The following is a 25,849-nucleotide window of genomic DNA, read 5'->3' as shown; positions in this document are numbered from 1 at the left end:
TAGGGCAGACAGAATGGTCAGAACAGGGAAGATTCGAAAACAAAATTAGAGAAACAGGAAAAACGGAAAACACGCTGGAACTCCCTGACACGATGAACCAGCATTGACAAACAGAAAAAGCAGGTATAAATACACAGGAGATAATAGGGACAAAAGGGAGACAACTGGTGGGGGGTGGAGACAAGCACAAGACAGGTAAAACAGATCAGGGTGTGACAGAAATTGAAACAGGTCCGCAATGCTTCATGCTAGAAACAAGCTGTAAAATACAGTGCATTCGGAAAGTATTCAGACCCAGTGTCGATTTTAGCATATAAATCTTGGGGCAAAAATAATATAAATAAATGTGGGATGTATGCCAGCAAAGCCACTACACAACACTAAACAATGCATGAATTGCACTATAACGGTGACAAACGGTGCCCACAAACTGTTAGGGCCTACATAAAGCTGTCCCAACACCTTACCACTGCTACACCTGGCTATCAGCAGAGCCTTGTCTGGCAGCGAACCAGTTCATTCAGCCTCATTTACTGCCTTAAAAAAAACATAGCTGGGTTCCCGAGTGGCGCAGCGGTCTAAGGCAACTCAGTGCTAGAGGCGTCACTACACACCCTGGTTCGATTCCAGGCTGTATCACAACCGGCCCTGATTGGGAGTCCCATAGGGCGGCGCACAATTGGCCCAGCGTCTATATAAGGTCCCATAGTTGACAGTGCATGTCAGAGCAAAAACCAAGCCATGAGGTCAAAGGAATTGTCCGTAGGGCTCCGAGACAGGATTGTGTCGAGGCACAGATCTGGAGAAGGGTACCAAAACATTTCTGCAGCATTGAAGGTCCCCAAGAACACAGTGGCCTCCATCGTTCTTAAATGGAAGAAGTTTGGAGCTGGCCGCCTGGCCAAACTGAGCAATCGGGGGAGAAGGGCCTAGGTCAGGGAGCTGACCAAGAACCCAATGGTCACTCTGACAGCGCTCCAGAGTTCCTCTGTAGAGATGGGAGAACCTTCCAGAAGGACAACCATCTCTGCAGCACACCACCAATCAGGCCTTTATGGTAGAATGGCCAGACAGCTGTCTTGTTAGACTTTTGACATTATTGATTATAGTCTGCTGCTGGAAAAACTTATGTGTTATGGCTTTACACAGTTACTTGCCTAACAGAACACAGTGTTCTTTAATGGAAGCCTATCAAATATAATACAGTTAGAATCAGGAATTCCCCCAGGGTAGCTGTTAAGGCCCCTTGCTTTTTTAAATTTTTACTAACGACATGCCACTGACTTTGACTAAAGCCAGAGTTTCTATGTATAGGGATGACTCAACGCTACACACATCAGCTACTACAGCGACTGAAATGACTGCAACAACGAGCTGCAGTTAGTTTGAGTGGGTGGCAAGGAATAAGTTAGCCCTAAATATTTCTAAAACTAAAAGCATTGTATTTGTAACAAAACCCTCACTAATGTGGAAAATGAGAAAGTTCAGATGACTAAACTGCTTGGAGTAACACTAGATTGTAAACTGTCATGGTCAAAACATATTGATGCAGTAGTATTCCGTCTATAATAAAGCGATGCTCTGCCTTCTTAACAACACTATCAAGAAGGCAGGTCCTACAGGCCCTAGGTTTGTCGTACCTGGACCACTGTTCAGTCGGGTGGTCATGTGCCACAAAAAATGACTTTTTTTGCAATTGAGCCAATTGCAATTGGCTCAGAACAGGGCAGCACAGCTGGCTCTCTGATGTACACAGAGAGCTAATATTAATAATATGCATGTCAATCTGTCTTGGCTGAAAGTGGAGGAAAGATTGACTTCATCACTACTTTTATTTATGAGAGGTATTGACATGTTGAATGCACCAAGTTGTCTGTCTAAACTACTGGCACACAGCTCAGACACCCATGCATACCCCACAAGACATGCCACAAGAGGTCTCTTCACAGTCCCCAAGTCCAGAAGACTATGGGAGGCACACAGTACTACAGTCGTGGCCAAAAGTTGAGAATGACACAAATATTTTGTATGATGGCAATTTGCATATACTCTAGAATGTTATGAAGAGTGATCAGATGAATTGCAATTAATTGCAAAGTCACTCTTTGCCATGCAAATGAACTGAATCCACCCAAAACATTTCCACTGCATTTCAGCCCTGCCACAAAAGGATCAGCGGACATCATGTCAATGATTCTCTCGTTAACACAGGTGTGAGTGTTGACAAGGACAAGGCTGGAGATTACTCTGTCATGCTGATTGAGTTCGAATAACAGACTGAAACTTCCAAAGGAGGGTGGTGCTTGGAATCCTTGTTCTTCCTCTGTCAACCATGGTTACCTGCAAGGAAACACCTGCCGTCATCATTGCTTTGCACAAAAAGTGCTTCACAGGCAAGGATATCGCTGCCAGTAAGATTGCTCCTAAATCAACCATTTATCAGATCATCAAGAACTTCAAGGAGAGCGGTTCAATTGTTGTGAAGAAGGTTTCAGGGCGCCCAAGAAAGTCCAGCAATAAAACACCTTTTGGAACAGCGGGGACTGTGAAGCAACACAAACATTGGCACAGACACTTGCATACACACGATAACATATGCACTATACATACACATGGATTTAGTACTGTAGATATGTGGTAGTGGCTGAGTAGGGGCCTGAGGGCACACTGTGTTGTGAAATCTGTGAATGTATTGTAATGTTTTTAAATTGTATAAACTGCCTAAATTTTGCTGGACCTCAGGAAAAGTGCTATGACAGCAGCTAATGGGGATCCATAATAAATACAAATACTCAGTAAAAGGCACATGGCAGCCTGAATGCTAAGTGTCACGTCTGGAGGAAACCTGGCACCATCCCTACCGTGAATCGTGGTGGCAGCATCATGCTGTGGGGATGTTTTTCAGCGGCAGGGACTGGGCGACTAGTCAGGAGAGGGAAAGATGAACGGAGCAAAATACAGAGAGATCCTTGATGAAAACCTGCTCCAGTGTGCTCAGGACCTCAAACTGGGGCAAAGGGTCACCTTCCAACAGGACAACGACCCTAAGCACACATCCAAGAGTGGCTTTGGGACAAGTCCCTTAATGTCCTTGAGTAGCCCAGCCAGAGCCCAGACTTGAACCCGATCGAACATCTCTGGAGACCTGAAAATAGCTGTGCAGCAACACTCCCCATCCAACCTAAAAGAGCTTGAGAGAATTCGCAGAGAATAATGGGAGAAACTCCCCAAATACAGTGGTGCCAAGCTGGTAGCATCATACCCAAGACTCGAGGCCGTAATCGCTGCAAAAACCTGTTTTTGCTTTGTCATTATGGGGTATTGTGCGTAGATTGTTCAGGAATAAAAACGAATTAATCAATTTTAGAATAAGGCTGTAAAGTAACAAAATGTGGAAAAAGTCAAGGTGTCTGAATACTCTCTGTATATTGTTTTGTTTCTTTGACATTCAGAGGCTGAGCTACAGCCTATAGCCTACGAGACCAAAAATGGATTTTGCTTGAGAAGTAATCTAATTATGTTTCTATCAATTGAATTAGCGATTCACTTTCTGTACAATATATGTTTAAACGCAGACAGCTTTTGAGGTAACAGTTGTGACCTTGTCTTGTTGGGTTAAGCAACGGAAGGAGAGTAGCCAGCAGTTAAAGCTTTAATCTTTTGGTGTCCGTAGTCTAACTCTAATTCTTACAGGACGAAGTGTCAACAACTACATATCTAAGGCTGGTGATCTGTCTTCCACTTTGTTTAATTATTATTTGGAATATATGGGTAACTTTTCTCAAGCATTCAAGGAGTGCTTAGGTGAATATATATTTTTCTTAAGGGACGGCCATAAATTGGAGGTAACCCTTATAACGTTTACTCCCTAACTTGCCACTGAGTCAGACATATGGCTCCAGGTGAGACCGGAAAATTATTTTTATTTAAATCAGGCAAGTCAGTTTAGAACATATTCTTAATTACAATGACTGCCTACCCCATCCAAGCCCTAACCACGCTGGGCCAATTATATGCCGCCCTATGGGACTCCCAATCATGGCTGGTTGTGATACAGCCTGGAATCGAACCAGGGTCTGTAGTGACACCTCTAGCACTGCGATGCAGTGCCGTAGGCTCCCGAGTGGCGCAGTGGTCTGAGTGACAAACTACCAACCGGGGGAGGAAACGGTAAGCTACTCCACTTGGACGTTGCGCAGCATAATGGTATGTACTGAACTACACGTTCCCCTAAAACATTCAAACATTATTGAACAGGAGTATATTCATTCAGCCGGACGAAACAGGGAGACTTGAATTTGTCCAATAAATTTGCAAAACAGAACATTTGGACTAATAATTAGGCCTACACCCGACACGTACGCTTGCAGCGTTCTCCAACCGACAACCCCTCCCCATTTTTCAACGTGTCGTTCAGAACAGCACTGCATACGGTTAATTCAACGTTGCAATGTTTTTTCGTACTGAAAGCAGACCAGACTGGCTCTCAAATTTGAGTAGGCTACACCTGCCCTCTGTTGGCGGTCTTGACTAAGCAGTTTGTAACTAGCATTCGATTGAAAACTAATTGTAGACAAAGTCCTTCCATGATGTAGGCCTATTCAAACAGGCAGATGTTACTCAGGTGACTATTATTCGAATATTACTAAAATGTTGCCATGGTTAATCCTGTAGAGGCCTACATCATGGGTAGGGCTCAAATCTGGACATTGGCACCACCAAGTGGAGAAAGGCAATTATCCAAGTGTAGACTAAGTCAAATGCACAATTTGCTCCTTCATGTGCACAGCCCTGGTCTAAAATGCTTGAGGGGGTTCCTGAAATCCTCAGACATTTTTGTCTATCGTGGACTCAGTCACTGCCATCTTTACAGATCCATCCACCCCTCCTATGAATAAGACTGCATTAGTCACAAATGCTTGCTTTCACCATGTACATGCATGCTGTGGTTGTTACAGAATTTTACAATGGATTCATCTCTTATAAGGCCGCAATATTTTCAGTTCTGCGTGTGATATTTCAGCAAGTAACAAACTGCATCTGAACAGCATTGCCGCTAAGCTACACGACTGTCCATTTATTATGTCGGTTTGTTTGAAACCATTTGCCTCGATATGGAATATTGGATTTAAACATTTTACACGAGCAGTAGGGAATTTCCAAATACACTCATGAAGTAATGAAGCGTGAGACTGTTTTGGTAAGAATGGTTCCATTTTATTTACATTTACTCCCGTGCCATGAGTTTCTGCTTCTTCAGCTTCTTCTGAGAAACCTGCAGGACAAAGATTGTCAGACCAACATATACACCATACCAATTCTGACAATACCCACATTCGAACAGAATGACAAATGTAAATGTGTGGTTGCTCAGCCTCGTTCACATTTCTTTTCATGGGTAATCCAAAGGTGTCCTAAGAAAGTCATCACTGCAACCATCTCATACAGGAATGTATAAAAATCATAATGGTAAGGTCTGATTAGACTTCATGATTTATGATGCCAGAAGGACAGTAAACCATTTTGTTCCCATCTGCAGAACTGTTGTTCCTTCTAATGATGCTACTTTTACATGAGAAATGTGGAAGAGTAAATATTATGAGAAAGATACTAAGCAGATTGTGCAAAAGGCTTTGGCGCATGTGCACCTTTTTCTTAGTGGCGACCTCCTCCTCTGGTTTGGGAACAATCTGCTCCTTCTCTGTGAGGATCATCTCAATGTGGCATGGAGAGCTCATGTAGGGGTTGATGCGACCGTGGGCACGGTATGTGCGTCTGCGCATCTTTGGGGCCTTGTTCACTTGGATGTGCTCGATCACCAGGGAGTCAACATCCAAACCCTGTCAGAATAGAGCGAAGACAAACCGGTCAACAAGTAAAGCCACGTAGTTGTCAGATTTATAGACAGTACCTAATGCATACCAAGTTAGATTGGTCATACAAGAATCATGACGACTCAATTCCAAGAATTTTCATGGTTAACGGTCATTGCAATCATGAATTGTGTGCATTACACAGCTTGAACACAAATAAAAGAACAAATCCCAAACATGCAGACTTTGCTACAAGCTTGATAGCATCATACTTTCACCCATCTCTCCACTAGGGCTAGGAATTGCCAGGGACTTCACAATATGATATTATCACTATACTTTAGGCGCCGATGCAACATGTATTGCGATTCTATATGTATTAAGATTCAATAATGATTTTATTGAGATTCCATGGTCCAAACACATTGCTCACCATGTCTACAGCAGAGGGACAAGAGAAAGCCATGAAAAAAGTACTACTCTCCACTACAGGCACGGCACAATAAATCTCAGGCCTCTAGCAAATAACTCAACCTTACCTTAAGCTCAGCGTTGCTCTCAGCGTTCTTCAGCATGTGGAGAAGGAACTCTGCGCTCTTCTTGGGCCAGCGTCCCTGTGTCCAGTCAAACTGCTTGGCCTGCAGAAGAAAGGTTGTCAGTTGTGCATACCAGACTGGGCCAGAATAAGTGACCCCATTTCTGGTCCACATTAACGTAGACATAAGTGCAAATGTATGGTTGCTCAGCCTCATTCATGTTTCTTTTCATGGGTAATCCAAAGGTGTCCTAAGAAAGTCATCACTGCAACCATTTCATTTCAGTCACCATTTCATTTCAGTCACGCATTAAAAAAACATGCCTAAGTACAAGGTCTGACACCTTTTCAATATTGTAAGGCATTTTGTACCAGTCTCCAAAGCACGTAAAAAAGAAAGAAAAAAGAAGCAATTTTGTAATTTAAAATCCCGCTACTTTTAAAAATGGGAAATATAGGAAAGAGTTAACATTCTCATAAAGATACCAAGCAGTCCCCACTAAAGCCATTTCAATAGAGGCTAGGTCAAATATAACTGAAGCTCACCTGGGCACACCTGCCAACACCCCCATTGTAGCGGCGGAAGGGAACACACTGATGCTTGATGGTAACATCCTTCAGGTACTTGGTGGCCTTACGGATGTGCATGCCTTTGATGGCCTGAGCTGTCTCACGGGTGTTCTGTTGGGAAAAATAAAATATCAATATACTGTAGTAGCTACATATATAAATAACATGTTATAACTTTTGGTCCAATAGGCATGGATGCAAAATTGCTCAGTTATTTGTTAGATATTGTCACATTTGATTCCAAAGGTCTCCAATGTTGTCATCATAGCAAAACACCACACCTACGTCTGTACTCATTTATGTCTACCAATAAATACCACCAAACGTAACTCCCACATTGATAGAATTACAGTAGACAACCAGACTGAAATCAACTTCCTGTCACTCATAGTTAGAAAAGACAACGACTTACCTTGAAGTGAACCCGGAGATTAGAGCCCCTCGACTTGCATGCTGGGGGGGGAAATCCAGCAATAATCAGTGAGGTCACAAAACAAGTATGGTGATTAAACAATGATAAGTTTACGAATATGCGGTTGCTCAGCCTCATTCATATTTATTTTCATGGGTAATCCAAAGGTGTCCTAAGAAAGTCATCATTACAACCACTGCATATAGGTACGTATGACTTAATATCATGGGTAATTGCAATGTCCGTTAAGACTTAACCATGCATGCTGCCAGAAGGATAGTACCTAGCTAGCATTAGCGAGCTAGCCAATGAATGAAGCCAGGGAGACAATCACCACCCAGTAGATACTCACACTTAGTCGGGTTCTCGGGGTCGAGCGAATAGCGGACCATTTTCAGAGACCTGCAAACGATAAAAGGTTTGTTCGTTTGTAACAGACCGGTGCCCTAATCGGCGAACATGTCAGTGGGTTGTTTGAGAAAACAAATCCGACATACTGGAGGATGCGATACGTGTTAGCTAGCTAACATTAGCATAACTAGAACGTTTCTGCTTTAGTTACAACCAAATACGAATAAATCACATAACTACGTCAATACGACAATGCATTTTTTATAAGGATTCAGTCATAGGACGTTTTCTTGTTGGTAGCAAAGGTAAAAATGGCTGGAAACCGGCGTGCTACATTGGGCCAAGAAAATCCCCAATATGACAATATTTTCTTGAAAAGATACAAGCATGAACGCCGACGTTTCTTGTTAGTAGTTGGAATACATGTAAATTAAACATTTAAAGAGTCGGGATGCCGTAGATATTGAAGAGATTAGATGGATTTTCGGACCCATTTGTATGTCTGTTCACTTACTTTCTCAGGCCGCGGAAGGGAAGAGGTAGAAAAGAGCATTCTGGGAGTAGAAGTCGTGAATGTCTTCTCGCGAGATTTTATGAAATTTCAACGGTTTTTTGGTGTAATTTCTGACAAGCATTTATTCCAATGGAAAGAACAATATTAATACTTATTGATGACACACATTTCTCTAACTACCTTCGTATGTATCATATAACATCATACATCCTTATGTGCTTGTACTGTTTTTTGGGGGACCACTCATCTCCACCACAAATTATAAGGTGTGCTGCAGGTCTTATCACTAGAGGGGCTAATCATTCAAATGTTTGTCAGCTAAAAGAGTCTCTCATTTCCTGGTGCTGCTACCTTGGCAAATATTCAACATGGGACCACCTGTGACATCACTGATCTTCAAAAGAGCTCCTTGTTATCAGATAACTAATGCAGATTGTCAGGTAGATCCATGATCATGTTTTTTCTGGATCGCTTATATGTGTTCTCCCTATAGAAGAGGCATATTGATATTTATACTTGGGATATCGCTTTTCAACAGGAAAAGTAAAAAAATCACTGGAGGGCTTCTTTAACCCAAATATTTGTATCAAGTTTTAACAAATTATACTGTAAATATATAAACAGTACCAGTCAAAAGTTTGGACACACCTACTCAATCCAGGCTTCTTTTTATTTCCACTATTTTCTACATTGTAGAATAATAGTGAAGAAATCAAAACTATGAAATAACACATATAGAATCATGTAGTAACCAAAAAAGTGTTAAACAAATCAAAATATATTTTATATTTAAGATTCTTCAAAGTAGCCACCCTTTGCCTTGATGACAGCCTTGCACACTCTTGGCATTCTTTCAACCAGCTTCATGAGGTTTCAATTAACAGGTGTGCCTTGTTAAAAGATAATTTCTGGAATTTCTTTCCTTCTTGGTGCGTTTGAGCCAATCAGTTGTGTTGTGACAAGGTAGGGGTGGTATACAAAATATAGCCCTTTTTGGTAAAAGACCAAGTCCATATTATGTCAAAAACAGGTCAAATAAGCAAAGAGAAATGACAGTCCATCATTACTTTAGGACATGAAGGTCAGTCAATCCGGAACATTTCAATAAATTTGAACGTTTCTTCAAGTGCAGTCAATAAAACCATCAAGCGCTATGATGAAACTGGCTCTCATGAGGACCGCCACAGAAAAGGAAGACCCAGAGTCATTAGAGTTACCAGGAATTGTAGCCCAAATAAATGCTTCACAGAGTTCAAGTAACATACACATCTCAACATCAACTGTTCAGAGGTGACTGCATGAATCAGGCCTTCATGGTCGAATTGCTGCAAAGAAACCACTACCAAAGGACACCAATAAGAAGAAGAGACTTGCTTTTGGCCATTGGACATTAGACCAGTGGAAATCTGTCCTTTGGTCTTTTGAGTCCAAATTTGAGATTTTTGGTTCCAACCGCTGTGTCTTTGCGAGATGCAATTTGTGAACGGATGATCTCCGGCTGTGTGGTTCCCACCGTGAAGCATGGAGGAGGAGGTGTGGGGGTGCTTTGCTGGTGGGACTATCATTTTTTTTTCAACAGGAAAATGACCCAACACACCTCCAGGCTCTGTAAGGGCTATTTGACCAAGAAGGAGAGTGATGGAGTGCTGCATCAGATGACCTGGCCTCCACAATCACCCAACCTCAACCCAACTGAGATGGTTTGGGATGAGTTGGACCGCAGAGTGAAGGAAAAGCAGCCAACAAGTGCTCAGCATATGTGGGAACTCCTTCAAAACTGTTGGGAAACCATTCCATGTGAAGCTAGTGTGCAAAGCTGTCATCAAGGCAAAGGGTGGCTACTTTGAATAATCTCAAATATAAATATATTTTGATTTGTTTAACACTGTTTTGGTTACTACTGTCACACCCTGATCTGTCTCACCTGTCCTTGTGCTTGTCTCCTCCCCCCTCCAGGTGTCGCACATCTTCCCCATTATATCCCCTGTGTATTTATACCTGTGTTTTCTGTCTGTCTGTGCCAGTTTGTCTTGTTTGCCAAGTCAACCAGCGTTTTTCTCCTAGCTCCTGTTTTTCCTCATCCTCCTGGTTCTGACCCTTGCCTGTCCTGACTCTGTGCGTCAGAGTCCAAAATGGTACAAGGCGGCAGGCAGACTCGAGGTCAGGGTCAGGCAGAATGGTCTAAAATAAATATCAGAGCTCAAACCATCTGCCTCCCGTGTCTGCATCTAGGTCTCTCCTTGTGTCGTTATAACTACATGATTCCATATGTGTTATTTCATAGTTTGATATCTTCACTATTGTTCTGCAATGTTTAAAATAGTAAAAATAAAGAAACCCTTGAATGAGTAGGTGTGTACAAACTTTTGACTGGTACTGTATATATATTTTTTTATGTCACGTGCACAAGTACAGTGAAATGCCTTTCTTACAAGCTCCAAACCCAACAATCAATATCAATGAAGCACTAAAACTAATATACGGTAGAACAAAAACAAACAAGAAATTGAAATCAGAAGAACATGAGAAATTAAGAAGCTTTATACACGGTCAGTTCAAATACCATATTTACAATGTGCAGTGATACGGGAGGGATAGAAGTAGATACTGTATGTAAGTATATTGGTAAGGTGACTAGGCATCAGGATAAACAGTGCCTTCAGAAACTATTCACTTTTTCCACATTTTGTTGTGTTACAGCCTGAATATATAATTGATTAAATTTAGATTTGGTGTCACTGGCCTGCACACAATATCCCAATATAGAAGTGTTTTTAGAAATGTTTACAAATTAATAAAAAATTAAAAGCTGAAATGTGTTGAGTCAATAAAACATTTAAACATAAAATGTTTAAACGTGTTAACCCTCGCAAGGCTGCAGACCCAGACGGCATTCCCAGCCGCGTCCTCAGAGCATGCGCAGACCAGCTGGCTGGTGTGTTTACTGACATATTCAATCAATCCTTATCCCAGTCTGCTGTTCCCACATGCTTCAAGAGGGCCACCATTGTTCCTGTTCCCAAGAAAGCTAAGGTAACTGAGCTAAACGACTACCGCCCCGTAGCACTCACTTCCGTCATCATGAAGTGCTTTGAGAGACTAGTCAACGACCATATCACCTCCACCCTACCTGACACCCTAGACCCACTCCAATTTGCTTACCGCCCCAATAGGTCCACAGACGACGCAATCGCAACCACACTGCACACTGCCCTAACCCATCTGGACAAGAGGAATACCTATGTGAGAATGCTGTTCATCGACTACAGCTCAGCATTTAACACCATAGTACCCTCCAAACTCGTCATCAAGCTCGAGACCCTGGGTCTCGACCCCGCCCTGTGCAACTGGGTACTGGACTTCCTGATGGGCCGCCCCCAGGTGGTGAGGATAGGTAACAACATCTCCACCCCGCTGATCCTCAACACTGGGGCCCCACAAGGGTGCATTCTGAGCCCTCTCCTGTACTCCCTGTTCACCCACGACTGCGTGGCCATGCACGCCTCCAACTCAATCATCAAGTTTGCGGACGACACTACAGTGGTAGGCTTGATTACCAACAACGACGAGACGTCCTACAGGGAGGAGGTGAGGGCCCTCGGAGTGTGGTGTCAGGAAAATAACCTCACACTCAACGTCAACAAAACAAAGGAGATGATTGTGGACTTCAGGAAACAGCAGAGGGAGCACCCCCCTATCCACATCGACGGGACAGTAGTGGAGAGGGTAGTACGTTTTAAGTTCCTCGGCGTACACATCACGGACAAACTGAATTGGTCCACCCACACAGACAGCGTTGTGAAGAAGGCGCAGCAGCGCCTTTTCAACCTCAGGAGGTTGAAGAAATTCGGCTTGTCACCAAAAGCACTCATAAACTTTTACAGATGCACAATCGAGAGCATCCTGTCGGCTGTATCACCGCCTGGTACGGCAACTGCTCCGCCCACAACCGTAAGGCTCTCCAGAGGGTAGTGAGGTCTGCACAACGCATCACCGGGGGCAAACGACCTGCCCTCCAGGACACCTACACCACCCAATGTCACAGGAAGGCCATAAAGATCATCAAGGACAACAACCACCCGAGCCACTGCCTGTTCACCCCGCTATCATCCAGAAGGCGAGGTCAGTACAGGTGCATCAAAGCAAGGACTGAGAGACTGAAAAACAGCTTCTATCTCAGACTGTTAAACAGCCACCACTAACATTGAGTGGCTGCTGCCAACATACTGACTCAACTCCAGCCACTTTAATAATGGAAATTGATGCAAATTGATGTAAAAATGTATCACTAGCCACTTTAAACAATGCCACTTAATATAATGTTTACATACCCTACATTACTCATCTCATATGTATATGTATATACTGTACTCTATATCATCTACTGCATCTTGCCATCTTTATGTAATACATGTATCACTAGCCACTTTAAACTATGCCACTTTATGTTTATATGCCCTACATTACTCATCTCATATGTATATACTGTACACTATACCATCTACTGCATCTTGCCTATGCCGTTCTGTACCATCACTCATTCATATATCTTTATGTACATATTCTTTATCCCTTTACACTTGTGTGTATAAGGTAGTAGTTGTGGAATTGTTAGGTTAGATTACTCGTTGGTTATTACTGTATTGTCGGAACTAGAAGCACAAGCATTCCGCATTAACATCTGCTAACCATGTGTATGTGACAAATAAAATTTGATTTGAACCCCTTTGTTATGGCAAGCCTAAATAGGTTCAGGAGTAAAAATTTGCTTAACAAGTCACAATAGGTTGCATGGACACACTCTGTGTGCAATAATAGTGGTTAATATTACTTTTGAATGACTCTCTCATCTCTGTACCCCACACATACACTTTATCTGTAAGGTTCCTCAGTCAAGCAGTACATTTCAAACACAGATTCAACCACAAAGACCAGGGTATTTTCCAATGCCTCGCAAAGAAGGGCATCTATTGGTAGATGAAAAAAACACAACAACAAAACATACATTGAATATCCCTTTGAGCATGGTGAAGTTATTAATTAGACTTTGGATTGTGTATCAATACACCCAGTCACTACAAAGATATAAGTGTCCTTAACTCAGTTGCCGGAGAGGAAGGAAACCACGCATGGATTTCACCATGAGGCCAATGGTGACTTTTAAATTGTTACAGAGTTTAATGGCTGTGATAGGAGAAAACTGAGGATGGATCAAAACATTGTAGTTACTCCACAAAACGAACCTAAATGACAAGAGTGAAAAGAAGGAAGCCTGTACAGAGTAAAAATATTCCAAAACATGCATCCAGTTTTCAATAAGGCACTAAAGTAAAACTGCAAAAAATGTGGCAAAGAAATTCACTTAATGTCCTGAATACAAAGTGTTATGTTTGGGGCAAATCCAACACAGCACCTCACTGAATACCGCTCCTCATATTTTCAAGCATGGTGGTGGCTGCATCATGTTATGGGTATGCTTGTCATCGGCACTGACTTTTTTAAAGATTTAAATAAACAAAATAGAGCTAAGCACATCCAAAATCCTAGAGGAAAACCTGGTTCAGTGTGCTTTCCAACAGACTTTGTAAAGTTGAAAAACATTGCCTGGTACGACGAATAATGATTCCTGTTGTGTCATGCATGCTGATGGCAGTCAGGCTGTTCTGGAGGCAAAGGAGGGTCCGACCCGGTACAAGATGGGTGTACATAATAAACTTACCACTGAGTGTATATCCTGATGCCTTGTCACTTTACCCCTGCCTACAGGTACATATCTACCTCAATTACCACATATCCTTGCACATTGATATGGTATTGGTACTACTTGTATATACTATAGCTTCATTCTTGTGTGTTTTGTTTCTCATTCATAAAAAAAAATCTTATTTAACTCTGCTTCGTTGGGAAAGAGCTTGTAAGTAAGCATTTCACTGTAAGGTCTACACCTGTTTTATTCGGCACATGTGACAAATACAAATTGATTTGATTTAATGTGTAGTTGGCAGAACCAGAGTAAGAACTTCCATTCAAATACAGAGGGTAGAGAAACTAGCCTCTCGACTCTCATCAATATGTAAAATGTGTGACATTTTGTTTCAGAAATGTTATTTGTTGTGATCCTCAATGTCAAGATATATAAACAGTCATCGAGCAGTATCAAAATATTATTCCCATAAAGGTCATAGAGCCATCATATCTACAGTAGTAGCACAGATAGAACAATGAGACAGATATTTCACCAGATGTATAAATGTGAAGCATCAGCTTGGCGTTACCACGGAGGAAGCCCAGTGGCTGGCAGTAGGAGAAAATGGAACGAGATGGATTTTGGCCGAAATTATGCTAATTTTCTCATCGATTAAACATTTAATCTCAATACAGTTTTCTGTTTCCAAAACTAGAATCTCTAACAAAAGTTTCAATTTTTTGTTGTTGTTTAGGAGGGAAAAGGCTAATTGAATTATTGCACACGCGCAATTCACAGAGTATGCCTTCCCTAACAGACATATGCAAATGTATGCTAGCTCGTGCTTGGCTCTGCCCACCTCGCTTCTATAACTGAGTTGTTCGCATTTGAAACGACAGGCTGTGGTCTATCTTGGTTTAGTTATAAAAATCTTTGGTAGTAATGTGTAAAAAAAAGTAGAAATGAAAAAGACGGGGCCTCCCGGGTGGCGCAGGTCTAAGGCACTGCATCGCAATGTGCCACCAGAGATTCTGGGTTCGAGCCCAGGCTCTGTCGTAGCCGGCCGCCGTCCGGGTTAGGTAGGGTTTGGCCGGCAAGGATATCCTTGTCTCATCGCGCACTAGCGACTCCTGTGGCGGGCCGGTCGCCAAGGGTATGTTTCCTCCGACACATTGGTGCGGCTGGCTTCCGGGTTGGATGTGCGTTGTGTCAAGAAGCAGTGCGGCTAGGTTGGGTTGTTTTTGGGAGGATCTCGACCTTCCCCTCTCCCGAGTCCCTACGGGAGTTGCAGCGATGAGAAAAGACTGTAACTACTACCAATTGGGGAGAAAAAGGGTGAAATGAAAAAGACTGAACAATATGGTAATATTAAAACCAGTACTTGGCATACTTTGACCAGCTACATATAAAATTGTATGTACACTCTCACATTGGCCAAGACAGCCACAACATCGCACTGTAAATAATGTTGAGTGGTGACAACTTGTGTTGACATACAAAAATAAAGATATTACAAACAAATGGTGTATTAACTTGTTTCTTCCATGTTTGAAACATATTGCAGTATCTCCCCATGGCAGTGAAAAAACATATTGAAATAAATTCCTCTTCCAACATGACCACAAAGTCTTATGACTCAACAGAGGTCTTCTTTTTCTGTTTCCTTTAGAGAACATTATATTTTATTTACATACAATGATAATTTTTTAACAAGTCTAATGAGAAACCGAGTACCTTTCTTACTGAAGTTGAAATGGCATATCACATATACATCACACCATGGTTTGGTCAGGATATGTTAAAATGAAACATCTTTTCAAATCCAGCTGAACTGGAATTTCCTTGGCATAAAGGCAGTCCCCTGATCTTACATAATACACTCAACAAAAATATAAAACACAACATGTAAAGTGTTGGTCCCATGTTTCATGAGCTGAAATAAAAGATTCCAGAAATTTTCCATCCACACAAACAGCTTATTTCTCTTACATTTTGTGCACAAATTTGTTTACATCCCTGTTAGTGAGCATTTCTCCTTTGCCAAGATAATCCATCCACCTGACAGGTGTGGCATATCAATAAGCTGATTAAACAGCATGATCATTACACAGGTGCATCTTGTGCTGGGGACAATAAAAGGCCACTCTGAAATGTGCAGTTTTGTCACAAAACACAATGCCACAGATGTCCCAAGTTGAGGGAGAAAGCAATTTGCATGCTAACTGCAGGAATATCCACCAGATACTGACTGGTTTGATGATCCATGCCCTTATTTTTTTAAAGTTATCTGTGATGCATATTTGTATTCCCAGTCATTTGAAATCCATAGATTAGAGCCCAATTCATTTATTTCAATTGACTGATTTCCTTATATGAACTGTAACTAAGTACAATATTTGAAATTGGTGCATGTTGCATTTATATTTTTGTTCAGTATGTCTGTCATAATATGTAAGACCCAGCATTTACTTAATATGATACATCTGTCCATTCACAAAGGCTAAAGCAAAGAATAAGGTCTGTACATGGGTAATGTGTGTTCAGGAGAATGTGGTTCATGTATTTGGCTATACAAGACAGTATTTGGTTTACAAACAGCATGATAACGTAGGAGGTTAAGTCAGTTCTCTTTCCTACGTTCATCAATCACAACCTTGACATGTGGACAGAATATGCAGCATTACTGGAAGTTAGAATGGGTAGCAGTCCAGCCAAGAGGTTTCCAACATTTCATGACACCACTAAGTAGTAAAGAGAGAAACCAGTCCAAGTCTTTGCCCACTCATCTCTCTTGTTGTTGAATTGATAGCATGGATAGGTTGATTTCCTGTGTTTCGTCTTGGGTAGGTTGTAGGCAGAGGTTTGTCAGAGTTTTGGAGGGCAGTAGAGAGTAGTTGGAAAAGACACTGCTTGTTGATGGCTTGCATGGGTCTTAACAACCCAGGTTTGCTTTCAGCCAAAGTCCTTTAATACCATCTTTGTCACCATGGTGAGGCATGTAGTAACAGCTGGATAACCTAATAAAATTAAGGGGGAAAAAAGGACAATATTAGACACTCTTACTTATAATTAGATAGTTTGTCAATTACATTTCAACAGTGAATAGAAGGCTCTAAGCATCCAACCCTCTAGTTACCAACCTATGACCCTTTCGAGGCCAATCCTGCAATAATATTTCAGGATACTTACAGTTATCTGCTCTGCTCCATCCAGCTGACGGTGCATATCTCTGTGACCTTGCATGGCTATGTGTCCAGTCAGGCTGCTGCCTGGGTAGGTTGAGGAGATTCAGAGGGAGAGCTGGGGTGTGGTGTTCAGACTCAGGAGTTGGCTAGAGAGGCAGACAGCGTGAGGGTACAGTCAGACAGGACAGGACAGTAGAGGCTAGGCAGAAGGGCTCATTTGAGACAGGGGCTGACCACGGTGGGCATAGGAGGGTAAACCAGTGCCACGTTGACCCGCTCCGAACCGTTCTTTGGGCAGATGATCTCAGTCAGCCCCTCGGGGCGCGGCTGGCTTAGCAGCTCACCTGAGAGAGCGAGATAGAGAGAGCGAGAGAGAGAGCGAGGTGGCAGAGAAGAGGGTGAGTTAGTTTATACAGTTGAAGTCTGAAGTTTACATACACCTTAGCCAAATACATTTAAACTCAGTTTTTCACAATTCCTGACATTTAATCAGAGTAAAAATTCCCTGTCTTAGGTCAGTTAGTATTACCACTTTATTTAAAGAATGTGAAATATCAGAATAATAGTAGAGAGAACGATTTCAGCTTTTATTTCTTTCATCACATTCCCAGTGGGTCAGAAGTTTACATACACTCAATTAGTACTTGGTAGCATTGTCTTTCAATTGTTTAACTTAGGTCAAACGTTTCAGGTAGCCTTCCACAAGCTTCCCACAATAAGTTGGGTGAATTTTGGCCCATTCCTCCTGACAGAGCTGGAGTAACTGAGTCAGGTTTGTATGCCTCCTTGCTCGCACACGCTCTTTCAGTTCTGCCCACAAATTTTCTATGGTATTGAGGTCAGGGATTTGTGATGGCCACTCCAATACCTTGACTTTGTTGTCCTTAAGCCATTTGCAACATCTTTGGAAGTATGCTTGGGGTCATTGTCCATTTGGAAGACCCATTCGCGATCAAGCTTTAACTTCCTGACTGATGTCTTGAGATGTTGCTTCAATATTTCCACGTAATTTTCCCTCTGATGATGCCATCTATTTTGTGAAGTGCACCAGTCCATCCTGCAGCAAAGCACCACCACAACATGATGCTGACACCCCCGTGCTTCACAGTTGGGATGGTGTTCTTCGCCTTGCAAGCGTCCCCCTTTTTCCTCCAAACATAACGATAGTCATTATGGCCAAACAGTTCTATTTTGTTTCATCAGACCAGAGGACATTTCTCCAAAAAGTATGATCTTTGTCCCCATGTGCAGTTGCAAACCGTAGTCTGGCTTTTTTATGGCGGTTTAGGAGCAATGGCTTCTTCCTTGCTGAGCGGCCTTTCAGGTTATGTCGACATAAGACATGTTTTTACTGTGGATATAGATACTTTTGTACCCGTTTCCTCCAGCATCTTCACAAGGTCTTTGCTGTTGTTCTGGGATTGATTTGCACTTTTGGCACCAAAGTACGTTCATCTCTAGGAGAAAGAATGTGTCTTCTTCCTGAGCGGTATGATGGCTGCGTGGTCCCATGGTGTTTATACTTGCATACTATTGTTTGTACAGATGAACGTGGTACTTTCAGGCATTTGGAAATTGCTCCCAAGGATGAACCAGACTTGTGGAGGTCTAAAAAAAAATTATCCTGAGGTCTTAGCTGATTTCTTTTGATTTTCCCATGATGCCAAGCAAAGAGGCACTGAGTTTGAAGGTAGGCCTTGAAATACATCCACAGGTACACCTCCAATTGACTCAAATGATGTCAATTAGCCTATCAGAAGCTTCTAAAGCCATGACATAGTTTTCTGGAATTTTCCAAGCTGTTTAAAGGCACAGTCAACTTAGTGTATGTAAACTTGACCCACTGGAATTGTGATACAGTGAATTATAAGTGAAATAATCTGTCTGTAAACATTGTTGGAAAAATGACTTGTGTCATGCACAAAGTAGATGTCCTAACCAACTTGCCAAAACTATAGTTTGTTAACAAGAATTTTGTGGAGTGGTTGAAAAACAAGTTTTAATGACTCCAACCTAAGTGTATGTAAACTTCCGACTTCAACTGTATATAATACTTAACTATCTAATTGACTGAGAGATTATTTATCCAATGATATCAGGATATGGTGGATTTTGTACAGGAGCCCAAGTCAATGTTTAGCCAAGATTGAAAGAGATTTGATCTGTAAAAAAACAGTTCTTTATTTGTTCCCTAGATGGCGATTTGACTTCATTACCACTGATTTCCAGAGCCCACAACAGAGCAAAATGAGCACAGTAACCACATGTTCAATTCCCTAGAGACCACTGGAGTGGAGGACTCCATCACCTGGCTTAATAACTGCAGATCAACTCATATTGAAAGGGTTTGTCTTCATCAGCAAAATCACAAGGCACTGGCAGGTTGTTTGGGAATGTGTGTGTAAGTGAGAGAAAGAGCCTGTATGTGTGTGTTTGACTGAACGTGCATGTGTGTGTTAATTATACAATTTCCTGTACTCAAGACCGTTTCCTGACTACCAGCACAGAACAGGCAGACACCTCAGCAGTAGAGTGACTTCAGAAAGTATTCACACCCCTTTACTTTTTCCAAATGTTGTGTTACAGCCTGAATTTTGTATTTATTAAATCAAGATTGTGTCACTGTGTCACATTGTGTCACAAGATTGTAATAACAATAAGCAGACGCTGATCCCTTTAAGCATGGTAAATTTATTAATTAGGCCTTGGAAGGTGTATCAATACACCCAGTCACTACAAAGATACCGCCATCCTTCCTAACTCAGTTTCTGGAGAGGAAGGAAACTGCTCAGGAATTTCACCATGAGGTCAACGGTGATTTTACACCTCCATTGCTTGCTGTTTGGGCTTTTAGGCTGGGTTTCTGTACAGCACTTTGAGATATCAGCTGATGTAAGAAGGGCTATATAAATACATTTGATTTGAAAACAGTTAGAGTTTAATAGTTGTGATATGAGAAAAATGAGAATGGATCAACAACATTGTAGTTACTAACCTAAATGACAGAATGAAAAAAAAAAGGTCTGTACAGAATACAAATATTCCAAAACATGCATCCTGTTTGAAACAAGTAATAATGCAAAAAATGTGGCAAAGAAATGTACTTTTTGTCCTGAATACAAAGCATTATGTTTGGGGCAAATCCAACACATCACTGAGTACGACTCTTCATATTTTCAAGCATAGTTGTGACTGCATCATTTTATGGGTATGCTCATCATTGGCAAGGACTAGGGAGTTTTCCCCCCTAGTCCTAGGAATACACCTAAACACAGGCAAAATCATAGAAGAAACCCTGGTTCAGTCTGCTTTCCAACAGACACTGGGAGACAAATTGACCTTTCAGCAGGACAATAACATCAAACACAAAGCCAAATCTACACTGAAGTTGACATTGAATGTTCCCGAGTGGCGTAGTTACAGTTTTGACTTTAATAGGATTGAAAATCTATGGCAAGACTTGAAACATGCTTTCTAGTGTCACGTTCGTCATAATGATGAGACCAAGGACAGCGTGAGTAGAGTTCCACATATTTAATAAAGAGAAACTCATAAACAAAAATAACAAAAAGCACAAACGAAACGTGAAGCTAACTGATGTGCACAAAGGCAACTATACGTAGACAAGATCCCACAACACAAACGAGGAAAATGGCAACCTAAATATAATCCCTAATCAGAGACAACAATAAACAGCTGTTTCTGATTGGGAACCATATCAGGCTAATAGACATACAAAACCCCTAGACATACAACACCCCTAGACATACAAAACCCCTCCATTTCAGAACAATAACAGGACCAGAGCAGGTGCAGCATGACGGAACAGAATCAGGAAAACAGCAAAAAGCTAAAACAAACATCCCCATTCCTTCATCCTCTGCTGCATCCTTAATGGAAGGAAACTAGTTCTAAAAGTAGTCCTGAGTGGCACAGCCAGGGTTCCTCCAAACGCTGTCAGCCAGTCCACAACTAACACGGTATGGGATGTTGTGCAGGAGTTTGTTTGTGATGCTTGGTATTGGTCTGGAACAATGGGTTGTTACATCATTCGTCACTCAATAACATTACGGTCATCCCGCCTGGCTGCCTCCACCTATGACAGTAATGCAGTGCAGCACATACTAAAGCCACTCACTGTCTGTACAAACAGTCTGACCAAACACTGCTACTGTAACTAGCTGGATCATGTACTCACATAGTGTTTTGAAAGGCATGAGACAACAGTAGTTAAATCCTGTCAGTAATACTATATATTATAACATCTCTGTTGCATGCTGGAAAGGTAATCCCAATCAATCTTTTATAGAAAGAGAGAGAAAGACAAAGAGAAAGAGACGGCACAAAACAGAGCACAAGGAGAGAGAGGGAGAGAACATTGCATGCTACTTTTTCTGTGCAAGCTATACTCCCCTGTACCATGTTCAGAGCTCACATGGTTTTTATAGTTAAACTATGGGAATGGATTAGGCCTCAATGTTAATTATTAAACCCTTTTCCTTGGCTAAATACTGCTGCACCCCTCTTGTTTTGAGCAAATCATAATTGGCACTAAAAACCTCTGTTAGGCATCTGCCTAGATAGCTCACTAATATTGTATTGACCCATCAACAGGAGGATCTGGGCTTATCTGCTACAGACACAGATTGACCTGGATTCACTATCTGAAACCTCATATCCTCCAGACCTGCTGGATCAACAGACTGTAGCTCCAGTACGGTCTCATGGGCTGTCTGTGTGACTATGTCTGAGTGTCACCATGCTGTAAAACTAGAACCCTCGTAGCAACCCTATCCGAAAGGTAATGGGGATAGTTAGTTACCAAGGATATGGCTAGTTACCATGGTTGATATTTTCTCTGGTCTTGGTATTTCTAATTAATTTCAAGCGGTGTCCATTTCTTTTTCTGTCTTTTGTCCTGGTTCTGAAACAATGGAGTTCACACATTTTATTTCCTACACAATGTACTTCATAAATTGTTTTCATATAAGAAATGGATGTGTGAATTGAACGGCTGGCTGCAGAGCACTAAGTTACAGTGGCTGAGAAGGCTACGGTCTTCAAACAGACCTTTGGCCCAGACGTAGATGTTTCCAATGGAGTCTCCTGTGATGGCGTCTCCGTTCTCAATAAAGGCCACACACAGCACGTAGTTGGGCTTCTCGTTTTTCTCGTGTACATAACATCAGGAACACCTTTCTACTATTGCATTGCACCTAATTTTGCCCTCAGAACAGCCCCAATTTGTCAGGGCATGGACTCTACACAGGGTCTTTCCACAGGGATGCTGGCCCATGTTGACTCCAATGCTTCCCACAGTTGTGTCAAGTTGGGTGGATGTCCTTTGGGTGGTGGACTATTCTTAATACACATAGGAAACTGTTGAGTGTGAAAAACCCAGCAGCATTGCAGTTCATGACACACTCAAACCGGTGCCGGTAATGGTATTTCTTGTCCTGTTAAATAGGTGTGATTTTTACAGCATTTTGCTTGTAGTGTTGCCGAACACTGCAAAACAGTCAATGTATAACATTAGTTTGCTATACAGGACGTCCTGACATGATGTATTAGTGGTTCCTTCCTGATAATGTTGCTGGCTCCAGATCTCTCTGTGTGGAAATAGGGGGAGGGAGTCTGTTACAGGAAGCAGCACAGATGCTGAATCACACAGCCAGTTATCTCTGCCTCTTCATCTTGGTCAGAGAGAGTCACTGAGAACACTAGTCTCACCTTCATCACTCCTGACTGGGTGTCGGCTAGTAATGCAGTATGCAGACGGATAGAGGAATTGGTTGACCCTGACATCAGGGACTAGGAATGTGCAATTCATCTCAACTCCCCCTCACGGAAATATCATCAGCAGGCAGGTAGAATAATGAGCCTGTACATTCCTGTGCTACTGCTCTGCCCTGCTGGGCTTGATCTTCTGCCAGGCCCTCCATTTCTGCTCTTTCTCTATTTAATTCTCCAGAGAGCTCTACCGCTGCCTCCATAAAAGGAAAACTGATATTTCTCCAGAATTGCTATCATAAGATCCCTTTCTCTGTCTCTAAGAAAGTCCCAGTAGGATGCTGAACATGTTTGGAAATCCCCAAGAGTTTAGCTGAGAACGTCCACGTCTGATCCTTTCACAATGGACTCCAGAGGCCTCAGTCCCTTCCACTTCTCCTTCTTTTGTTTCCTGACATTAGCAGCATGGTCAGAGAGGGAGGAGGCGAAGAGGGTTTGGGGGTTGGAGGAGGGTGCTCATTTCAAAGAAGGCTATTGACAATGATCGATGACAATACACGCAAAGAGATGGGTGGAGAAGAAGGATATGTTTCTGAGGGTGTCTGGCTCAATTACTTTCACATGTCTTTCTCTGTACAGGTTGTTTCTGTAGGAAGATCAGATGTGTCACTTATGGCCAGCCCCTATCCCTGCAAAGGGAATGACCCCCAGCATCCAATCAACAGACTGATTTTACAGGCCTTGTCCCGCCTCCTCCATTCCTTCACAACGTCATAATTTTCCTAAGTTCCAATCAACATCGTCTGATTTTACACACTAACTTCCTCTTACTCATCTCATCCATAGATTACATCATTATCCAATAAAACAGAGGGGTTCCCTCCCTCTTTCCACACCTGCACTTCTCTCCGCAATGGTAGCTGAGAACTCAAAATCACACTAGGGTTTGAAGGAGCTCTTGATAAGCTCGATACAAAGTTATTCACAGGGAAATTACTTGTCAGCTGTTCATTGGCAGTTACTTTGTCAGTATCTGCCAATGCCATGACAAAGCTGGCAGTGTGCCCAGGTCAGGCCTAAAGCAAACAGGGCTGCCAGCTAGCTGCCTTCTGCCCTGTCACTCCACATGAATGAGGGGAGAGGATAACTTTTGACAGCTAACTCAACAGCCATGGATGAAAAACTACATCAAAACGAAGTTCACACGGAGAACAAACACACTGAGCATGTTACAGCCATATCCATAATCACCATTAAGGCAAAACAGGGCAGAGGGAGGGATTGGACAAAGAACAAAATATTATATTTAGTCTCAATACTGAAATCTGCTTAGATCACAGCAAAGGGATTTCAGGAACCAATTCCACAGTTTAATCCTCCAACCCCATGGATAATGGTCCTCGTGATAACATCTACACATGCCTCAGGCAGCCCCACCCCTCTACTGCAGCATTACATGTGCCTGCCATAAGAGTAAACAGATCAATTATTATTCTCTTAAAGCATGTCCACACAAAGGAGAACATAACATTACACACTACACACCCCTACCAACCTCTGTCTGCCTACACAGCCCCCTCTCCCAACTGTCTGTCTGTCTGTGTGTGTTGGGGGGGATATGTTTAACTATACTTGAGGACCAGATGTCCCCAAGAATAGTAATCAAACCATAAATTAGACCAACTGGGGACATTGCCGGTCCACACAAGGAAAAAGGCTATTTAAGAATTTACATTTTTAAGTATCGGCGCATAGCAATTTGAATGATTCAGAGGTCCAAAACTCTAGCACACAATGGCCACACAATTGGAGAGGCTGTGCGTGTGTGTGAAAGAACGCCCACCGCCCAATCATCCATAAGCATGCACACTCAACACACCAGAGGAGGATCTCTACAAGCTCCTGTGTGCTAATTAGTCACACAGGACTGACTGCAGTTTCTGTTGAAACAGCCTGAATAAACAGCCTGAATAATCTGACAGGGAATCAACCTGTATATGGGATTCTCCACGTCATGTGCATCTTTGAAAATATATGAACTACAGATATCTAAGGCTGTGTTTAGAAAGGCTTCCCAATTCTGATGGGTTTTCCACTAATTGGTCTTTTGACCAATCACATCAGATCTTTTCACATCAGATCTTTTTCAGAGCTGATCTGATTGGTCAAAATACCAATTAGTAAAGGGATAAAAATCACAATTGGGCTGCCTGTCTAAACGCAGCCTAAGAATGTCAGGTTTATGGACTTATGTCAGAAATTACCACACTTTGTAACGCCTGGTGTGTTGCTTTAAATACTGCATTTGAACTAAGCCCCATGAATACTGTTTATTGTGTTGTAATAACATCCTGTAATAAACTATACCAATACAGTCCTAACAATCTATTACGTTTTCAGTGGTGCATTCAATAGTGCTGAGTGATTAGGGCTTTTTGAGGACGGCTCGGTTTTGTTTAGAATCGTTAAAATTATCATGTTTTCATAATTTTTTGGACATTAAATGCACTATACATTGTGGGTTGAATTTCGTAACAGAATAAAACAATTCATAAAAGTCCTATGATGGTAGTGAATGCCCATTACTGCTGATCACTTATTAACCATCATTTAGTCACATAACTTTAATAAAATATTTTGTGGTATATGACCAATATACCATGGCTAAGGGCTGTATCCATGTTGCCAGCCCTTAGTTGTGGTATATTGGTCATATACCACAAACACCTGAGGTACCTTATTGCTATTATAAACTGGTTACCAACGTAATTAGAACAGTACAAATAAATGTTATTTTTAGGGTGATTTATCAGGACAGACAAGACTAGCCTGTATCTCAACAACCTCAAATCAGTACATAAGATCATCTTTCACTTCTTCAGGTGAAGTGTCCTCTGTCCTTCAGTTCAACAGGCCCACACATGTCCCTCATCAGCAGCCTACCATTTGACACGTTCACAGAGAAGAGGGAAAGCCAAGTTCAGGTTGCCTGTACATAGTCAGATCAGTTCAGGTTATTCCTGTAAAGTAGATCAGTGTGACTCATACAGTTA

General features: G+C 42.0%; 2 protein-coding genes and 3 non-coding genes across 5 annotated transcripts in view; all 5 read right to left on the bottom strand.

Annotated features, from left to right (window-relative positions):
* Positions 1-5,195: 5,195 nt before the first annotated feature.
* LOC139553096 (large ribosomal subunit protein uL22) lies at positions 5,196-8,250 on the bottom strand. The gene is made up of 7 exons (XM_071365083.1): positions 8,196-8,250; positions 7,683-7,732; positions 7,331-7,371; positions 6,895-7,029; positions 6,353-6,451; positions 5,649-5,840; positions 5,196-5,275 (listed from the first exon to the last, which is right to left on the bottom strand). The coding sequence occupies exons 2-7, from the start codon at positions 7,720-7,722 to the stop codon at positions 5,228-5,230; spliced, it is 555 nt and encodes a 184-aa protein (XP_071221184.1). The 5' UTR covers positions 7,723-7,732; positions 8,196-8,250; the 3' UTR covers positions 5,196-5,227.
* Positions 5,366-5,435, bottom strand: LOC139540224 (small nucleolar RNA SNORD58). Its single transcript, XR_011668128.1, has one exon. It is a non-coding gene; the product is annotated as a small nucleolar RNA SNORD58 (small nucleolar RNA).
* LOC139540221 (small nucleolar RNA SNORD58) lies at positions 6,551-6,620 on the bottom strand. Its single transcript, XR_011668127.1, has one exon. It is a non-coding gene; the product is annotated as a small nucleolar RNA SNORD58 (small nucleolar RNA).
* Positions 7,454-7,523, bottom strand: LOC139540226 (small nucleolar RNA SNORD58). The gene has a single exon (XR_011668131.1). It is a non-coding gene; the product is annotated as a small nucleolar RNA SNORD58 (small nucleolar RNA).
* Positions 8,251-13,349: 5,099 nt separating the features above from the next.
* LOC139536867 (malignant fibrous histiocytoma-amplified sequence 1 homolog) overlaps positions 13,350-25,849 on the bottom strand; it is a 38,761-nt gene continuing 26,261 nt past the window's right edge. Inside the window, exons 2-3 of the mRNA XM_071337567.1 lie at positions 17,071-17,410; positions 13,350-16,898 (exon numbers count right to left, since the gene is read on the bottom strand). Of these exons, the coding sequence (XP_071193668.1) occupies positions 17,280-17,410 (131 nt within the window). The 3' untranslated portion in view covers positions 13,350-16,898; positions 17,071-17,279. The remainder of the gene's footprint in view (positions 16,899-17,070; positions 17,411-25,849) is intronic.

This window comes from Salvelinus alpinus, chromosome 1 (genome assembly GCF_045679555.1).
Source record: "Salvelinus alpinus chromosome 1, SLU_Salpinus.1, whole genome shotgun sequence".
Classification (NCBI taxonomy): domain Eukaryota; kingdom Metazoa; phylum Chordata; class Actinopteri; order Salmoniformes; family Salmonidae; genus Salvelinus; species Salvelinus alpinus.
The sequence above is the reverse complement of the archived record's forward strand: the minus strand, read 5'-3'. Positions and strand labels throughout refer to the sequence as shown.

Excerpts from the sequence above, each read along its gene's own strand:
- LOC139553096 (XM_071365083.1), bottom strand. The coding sequence starts at position 7,722 with ATGGTCCGCTATTCGCTCGACCCCGAGAACCCGACTAAGT. Across the intron at positions 7,372-7,682 it reads CCCCGAGAACCCGACTAAGT|CATGCAAGTCGAGGGGCTCT; the intron begins GTGAGTATCTAC and ends TTCCCCCCCCAG. Across the intron at positions 6,452-6,894 it reads GTGTTGGCAGGTGTGCCCAG|GCCAAGCAGTTTGACTGGAC; the intron begins GTGAGCTTCAGT and ends TTTCTTCTGCAG.